Genomic DNA, 7,859 nt, shown 5'->3' on the forward strand with positions numbered 1-7,859 from the left:
GTCGCAACGACAGGCGCAGAGAGGCCAGGGTCAGGGCCCTCATCGAAATGCTAAGACAAGCGGAACAACAAGACGCCACGCGGTCACCCTCTACACGGACTCCTCTCTACTCAAGTTTTCGACACCAGCCGCGATATCGGTCACGACGCAAGACGTGCTGGTGACGTGCGCATCTCTCAAAACGGCGTTCCCAGAAGACGCGGAAGATGGGGCAATAGCCTTGGCGCTCACGCTGCCCAACGTGACCACATAATCACGGACTCGCAAAAAGCATATGCTAACTACAGAAAAGGGCAGGTGTCTCTGAAGGTACTCAGAATACTAGAGGGAGGAATACGCCGCATACCCGAGCAGAAAGTCGAACTGATATGGACACCGGCTCACTCAGTGCTGGAGGGCAACGAACTCGCCCACCAGCTTGCCTCAGTACTTGAACACCGGGCAGATGAGAACGAGCCGCAGGCCATAACGACTTAGAAGGACATCACGAGCCACTATAGGGAAGGCAGACGGCGGTACCCTGACCCGCACAAATCGCTCAGCAGAGCACAGCAAACGATCTATAGGCAAATACAAGCAGGATCCTTCCCGCACCCATATCTCCAAAGTAGAATGTACTCCGAGAGATATCAAAAAGTGTGTAGCTTCTGTGGGAAATTGGGCACGCTCCGGCACGTCATCGGACAGTGCGATTTCACTGAGCCCATCCCCCCACCCCTTACCCAACCCTCCACCACCCTTCCCACAACCCTTAACGAGCGATGGGAGACCTTGCTTATCAGCCCTGCCTTGGAAGACCAGCTCGTCCTGATCTCCAGGGGCCAGGCAGCCGAGGAAGCATATGGGTCCCGTGAAGAGAGAACCATCCCATCTGGCTCGTAGTCGCCGCCATTTTGTTTGGCTAAATAAAGTTGTTCTCTCTCTCTCTCTCTCTCTCTCGTTCTCTCTTTCTTTCTCTCGCTCTCTCTCTCTCTCTCTCTCTCGTTCTCTCTTTCTTTCTCTCGCTCTCTCTCTCTCTCTCACTCTCTCGTCGGGAGTTCCGGTGGTGGGCTAGGATGTCGTAGTAGGTGGAAGGTAGGGGATAGAGGATTAGGACATCGTGGGCCGGTACTTCGTTGGTCTCTTTTGGGAATGCCCGGTAAGTAAGTTCGCGGACGCTGGCGTGCTCGTTCCCAAGGTGTAGAGTGTGGCGAGGAATCCGCACTAAGCGTGTCGCTTGGAGCGCTGGTAGCAGGTCTGAATAAATCATGAAGTGGGCGTCCTACACTGAAGAACATTGTGAGAAAAGACAATTTCGATGCTACAGGTTTGCTATCCTTTTTGCATGCTTTGTATTGTTTGTTTCTCTTTTGTTGTCGTGTTAATGCTGCTTTTGTCTTGACTTTTCTTGCCCATCCATCAAAGCACTTATACCCAGTGCCGCATGCCCTGCACTGCCACTGCTGTTGAGCTGTGTGGTAGGAAAGTTACAAGAGTTTCGCAATGAATCAACAGCTACTGAATCAAGTTGCAGGTGAGTAATTGAAATACAATTTTTCGAATATAAAGTATATTGACAAATTCCCCTTGAGTATTCATGGCGGCGTTGAGTGGCGACGACGCGGACACCAAGCCACCAAGCAGAAGCATGACCCACCTTGGCAAGGTTTTGTCAAGTGAAGGTTCGAAAACAGAACTGTGGCCGTCGGACTGCTGGTAAAACACCAGCGGATGAGCTTAGTGTCTTTCAAACGGTCAGGGAGCTCCAGAACATCACTGGTCATCAGGATAAAGCCACCAGAGTGCATATTAACTACCATTCCCTGCTATACATACGCGCCGCAAGGTAAATTAGGCACCCGTTTCAAACATGATTCGTCCCTGAAAAAGGTCACCATGTTCCCTTCCCTGCCTGTTCACCAGTACACCTTCACAGTTGCCCGAAGCCGGATATAAAGGAGGTGTGCAACTGCAAACCCTCCCAACGGAGGAATAACGAAATCTTTATAATAGAATCCGTTGACGAAACAAACCCTATCGCTTCTCAGTCTGTCTGTCAAATCTCAAAATTTTTCGAATACCTCAAAACACCATAACCGGTGAAGCCCTTCCCGTCCGTCCCCTAGCTTCGCCGAAATTCGCTTTGCCTAAGGTTGCAGCGTACTCCCCCGCCTGCTTGTTTGTCATGGTTGTTTTCAGCGACGCTCACGGTTTGACAAGTTCCACCCCTGGTGAGACTCGGCCTGCTCTTTCCGGAGGTAAATGTTTGTGAATACGTAGACACTTTAGTGTGTGGGGGCGGATTACTCAGCACCGAATGCCTGATCACTCACTCGCAGCAAACAGAGCAGCACCTTAAAGGGGCCATGAAGACAAAATACCAGTTTGGTTCATTAGAAGACAGTTTTTTCCTGTTAAAAGTGATGTTAATTGCATCGCCAACGTAAAAAAATAATGGCGATATTAAAGAAAACATGAAAGATTGGCGACTTCCTAGCCACTTAGGACAATTTGTCTATGCCGTCCCAGAATCTCGCTTGTGTGATTCGCGGCCGTCACCTAAACTGCCTCTAAGGCACATAACTGCGGAGCTGTACTGGTTCCTCTGGCTCCGTTTGATTGTTGGGCTTTAATGCTAACGTGCAGTTAGCACACCGATCCGAGGGTTTCTTTTCCTGGACCTTGTGACGTCAATACTGTGAATAAGACGTCAGTGTAGGGCAAAAATTGAGTCTTTCAATACTTTTCTGTTTTTTTCTGAAAAAAACACCTTTCGTTGCTGGAGTGAAACTCAGCGAAGTGCTGAAGGGTAGTCCTTTCAAAGTTAGCAAAGTTGTACGTTATGTGCATGGCGCCATTAAGCCGTAATGTGAAAGACCCTAAAACAACACAGAACACTCTATTGAGAAGCTGCGAATCTATATGGCTCTAAAATGATGAAGCTGCCACAACATACGTATGGCGCAGAAGCAAATTATTACCAGAGGAATTCATGCTGCTATCATATTATATTGTACTTAAAGTACGCAAGCAGGTGCAAGTGCTTCATGAACACCGTCGTTTATGTGGCATAGTTGTAGATAAGTCGTAAAATTGCCTGACTCTAACCGCGTCTTGCCGGGTTGGATTGGCGTTCTTGCGACTATTTTTTTATTTTTTATATGGGTAGCTCTCAATTTCACAATAACATTAAGGGCTACCCGCCGCTCACAACTGCGAGTTTTTTGGTTAATTGGGGCATACCATTTGGAAAAACTACAAACGCCCGCAAACTGAGTCACAGACAACCAAAAAGTTGCATCAAGCATTTCAAAGGCACATACACAAATAAAGTATATCAGTTACTTTTTACCATGAAAAATTGACAAACGTATCCCTGAAGAATATACCAATCATGAGCAATCAGCAATTTGAAAAATTGTTGCGTGTAATAAGCGAATCAGGCGCTAAAAATAGTGTTACCATATAACCCGCGTACTATTACGGAGCAATGTTGGCCAAAACGGATTTGCTTTTACAGAAGCAGACGTATTTTATTAAAGGGTAGCAGTTTTCGAAATATTTTTCATTAGCAACCAAACTATAGATAGTGAATTGATGATGTGTGCGTAAGTGGTGGCGGTATAAAAAGGAATTGTCGCTTCAGCAATATGATGGTAGATTAACTATTTTTGCTCAATTGATCGATATAGTTGAAAGTTTCGGAGCGAATCCACCCGCAACTGCCGTAAATTTCTTATATCAGCATCCAATATAAACAGGCCGCGAAAATGTATAGCCCACATAAGGTTACCCCACCGTGGCGGCTAGCAACTTTAATAAATACAATCGGTGCGGTTCATTTGCGATCACACTTGGATCCGCCTCACCCCGATGGTACACTAGTAGAAGTATCGCAGTACCTCGGCTTGGAGAAGACGTCAGCACTATGACGGACCCTCGCCTGGTCTAGAAGGGAAATTGTAAGAACAAAGATTCGTCAATAACAGAAATAAAAAAAAGTGTTGACGTTTACGAGACATGGTTGCCTTCCTCATATCAAAGTCAAGTCTTGGAGGAAGTGGACAGTACGGGCGCCTTTTTGAAGAAGAAGAAAAAGAAGGAGTTTATTGAAGTCTGTAAGACAACTCCATAAGAATGAAAAGTACAGACGAGGGTCCCAAAATCAGGGACTATACAGGAACCGTCAATGAGTAAAAATAGAGGTAATAATTACAAAAAACAATGGCAGCAAAAGTGCAACAATTTAATGCGCCCCCAAAAATAAAATGGTGAAGTCATTTCAAGTAAACAATCAAAACAGGAGAAACTTCATCACTAACAAAAAAAGACAAAACAAGATCGGCATATCTAATTCCCATTATGAATAAATAAGCAAAAAAGGTTGCAAAGACCCCCTACCAGGAAAAAAGATGGTCTTTTAGGGACGATTTAAATGGAGACACATAATTTATTTCACAGCAGGTGGCAAACTATTCCGTTGCCTAATTCAATTCTCGCCCTCACACTGTTTCCACTAGCACAGCTGTGACATAGCACAACTTTGTGAGTTGCGATTTTGCTGCCTCCGCGCTGGTGTCTTCTTGTGGTCTTCCATTGTTCCGCAACCACTTTTCAAAGTAATCTGTCCAGGACGGAAAATGAGCAAGGCCTGCGGCCTACGTTCCGATAAATTCAATTAGGGTAAACTGAATTCGTTGGCAGGCAGCTGGAAATGGGTCTCAGAGATTGCTTCACGACAGTTGGGCCGGATTGCCCTTTGGACCGGCATCGACATCGGTACGCCCGACGAACGCTGGGAGCGCTCCAAGAGGTACACGGCTGCCCTTCTCCTGGTTCGAACCCCGTGAGTGGTGAGTGCCTTGAAAATAGCCCAGTCCTTTTAAAATGGCTTTGACGTGAAAAACGAATATGGGTGTGCTCTTATAAGTCCACTCTGATCATCCATGCTATCGTAATTATGCGAGTTCCTCAGTTCCGTATTCCTGCGTTTTGTGCTGCAGAGCTTACTGTTAGTGAGTTTATGATGTCGAAAAACCCTCGAGACGATAGGCTTGCACGTATAGAGCTTTTCATCAAAAACCTAAGCTTTTCATCAAAAACCTTATTCAATTGCTTCCTTTATTTTATTTATTTATTTACAAATCAGCTGACCCCAGTTAAGTGGTCGTAGCAGGGTGGAAAGCAGAGTGGGATACATTTCACAATAAAACAGACAAAAATAACGCATAACATCAGCAAAAAAACAAGATTGAACTGATTGCCAATTCACAGTGGCGCGTGAATAAGATCTGGCGAAGGGCACAAAAAAGAAAAGAAGAAACCGATACACGCATTGAAACGACACACACTGGAAAAAGAAGACCACACATCAATGCCCCGCGAACGCAATATACACCGAGAACCAGAATACGTTATGCACATGTCACGTGAACAACAAGAAAGAAAAGTTTTAAAGTCAAGTAGGCTTTCAAATTTGTGAGTATTAGTCTTTTCGACAACATGACTTTCAAGGTTATTCCATTCATTCACTGTTCTTGGAAAAACAAGAATACTTGAAGACTGTTTTTTGGCTGGAATGGAGTTAAGTTCAGCGCGTGACGGTGGCGGGACCAATGACATGAAGAAAAATACGTTAAGTATTGATGAGTATCGCTTTTTAGAAGGTTCTTCACAATTTTAAAAAGAAAGCGTAGGCGGCATAATTTATTTCTGTCCGCAATGTTCAATAAACCAGCCTTGACTGTCAGTTCCGCAACTGAAGCGCGGCCATAACAATTAAAAATAAAACGGACTATTTTATTTTGTACACGATTTAATTTAGATAAGTTAGCCGCCTTGAAAGGGTCCCAAATTACATTTCCATAATCGAGAATGGGTAACACGATGCTTTTCTAGGCTAGTAAATTTATGCTTGTTGAAGCATTCCTCAGAAACCTTTTCGAGTAGTGTAGTTTATGCATTGATTGATTAGCAACGTTTGTAGTGTGTTTAGCGCAGTGCACATATATGTAAACCAAGATATTTATACTTAGTTACCCGCGTTATCACGTTATTATCGACTGCGTAATTAAAAAGAAGGGGTTGCTTCTTCTTTGTGATTGACATAACAGCACTTTTTTTATAATTAACAGACATCTGCCATGCGTTGCACCGCTGAATGACGTCGTTTAGCTTCAAATTAAGGTTAATCTGGTCATCCAAATTGTCCACAGCAGAATAAATCTGACAATCATCAGCGTACAACGTAATTTTTATGTTATACTCGACAACAATGTAGTTAACATAAAGAAGAAATAACAACTGACCCAGAACCGAACCCTGGGGTACACCCGAAGTGACAGGTACTATTTTACAAGGAGTGTCGCTGAAGGTGACATATTGGTAACGTGAAGTTAGGTATGATTGAATCCAACTGCAAAATTTATCATTTTTAAGAATGGCACATAGTTTGATCCTTAGTTTTACATGAGATATGTTGTCGAACGCTTTCGCGAAATCTATAAATATTACATCTGTTTGTTTACGGTCATTCATAGTCACGGCGAAGTCATGTACGGTTTCGACAAGTTGGGTCACAGTGGAAAATCCGCGCCTAAAACCATGTGGTGCTGAAGAGAAAATCGAATGCGTTGTTAAGAAAGTAGATATGTGTTTGTGAATGACATGTTCTGATAATTTGCAACAAGTGCTGGTTAAAGCTATAGGGCGGTAATTCATAACTGACTGTTTATCCCCTTGTTTAAATAGGGGCTTAATTTTGGACATTTTCCAATCTTCCGGCAGGACTCCAGTTGAAAGAAACAAATTAAAATAATAACGAGGAATTTGGCGCACCACTCGGCGTATCTTTTGAGAAAAGCATTCGGTATATCATCAGGTCCAGGAGATTTTTTTTCATCTAAGTTAAGGAGTAGATTAAGTACACCTGGTTCGGTAATTATAACATCCTCAAAAGATGGCAGCATTTTATATTTATCGAAAGGCGGGGTAGTTCCGTCGTCAACTGTAAATACGGACTTGAAATTTTCGTTAAATGAATTCGAGCTTTCTGTAAAATCTGAGGTACATATGTTATCTATTACGAAAGTGCTAGTTTTCCGAGGGTTTAGGGGTTATACTTCGCCAAAACTTGGTGGACGATTCTTTAATCATGCTACTCAAGCGCACAGTGTAGAATGTACGACGCTCTGTCTTCATTGGGTCTTTTAGTTTACGAGAGAGCAGGGAAATGTCTTCCTTTAGCTTCGTATTACTATTTATTTTGAACCATTTGTTGAGGCGATTTATTTTCTTTTTTAAATGAATGATGTTTCGGGCGATCCATGGATTCGAGGGATTTGCTGGTCGATGCCGGAAGGGAACATAGACGTCAATGCATGCGTGTACTGTGTTCTTAAATTTCACCCAGAGAGAGCTAGCGTCGCACATAGTGTCCGTAGAAGTACTCAAAAAGCGATCATACACAGACTCCAATCTGTCTAGTATATAAACATCGCTAGAAGAGAAAAAATTGGTGCACGGGTCGTTTTCAAATTTGTCTTTGGAAGAGAGAGTCGAAATTGAGCTAAGACACACTTATGATCCGAGACCTTCCAGTACCTCACACTCATGGGCACCGTCAATATTGAACCGAACAAAAACAAGGTCCAGTATTGATTTGCTCTCTCCGTGAATACGTGTATACTCATCAACTAGGTGAACCAAACCAAATCGAAATGCAATACCAATCAACTCCTCGGTGTTGAAAGCATCATGAGTACCAGAAGAGAAGGTGGGCCATTCAATACCACGTAGGTTGAAGTCACCGCAGAGCACAGGTTTCGTGTCTTTGGCAATCTGGAGACCAATGTATTCCTTTAAATTCTGCAAAGCATCAA

At 43.6% G+C, this 7,859-nt stretch overlaps 1 protein-coding gene across 2 annotated transcripts in view; it reads left to right on the forward strand.

Moving 5' to 3' along the window:
- Positions 1 to 7,859, forward strand: part of LOC144168786 (uncharacterized) — a 139,889-nt gene that overhangs the window by 19,184 nt on the left and 112,846 nt on the right. Inside the window, exons 3-5 of one of the 2 annotated variants that reach the window (XM_077697757.1) lie at positions 1,405 to 1,513; positions 2,179 to 2,237; positions 4,722 to 4,832. In XM_077697757.1, the coding sequence (XP_077553883.1) occupies positions 1,405 to 1,513; positions 2,179 to 2,237; positions 4,722 to 4,832 (279 nt within the window). Of the gene's footprint in view, positions 1 to 1,404; positions 1,514 to 2,178; positions 2,238 to 4,683; positions 4,833 to 7,859 lie in introns of both variants that reach the window. The other variant, XM_077697758.1, reaches the window with a different exon arrangement.

This window comes from Haemaphysalis longicornis, unplaced genomic scaffold, assembly GCF_048455015.1.
Source record: "Haemaphysalis longicornis isolate Haplotype H1 unplaced genomic scaffold, Haemaphysalis longicornis Haplotype H1 scaffold_2, whole genome shotgun sequence".
Lineage (NCBI taxonomy): Eukaryota > Metazoa > Arthropoda > Arachnida > Ixodida > Ixodidae > Haemaphysalis > Haemaphysalis longicornis.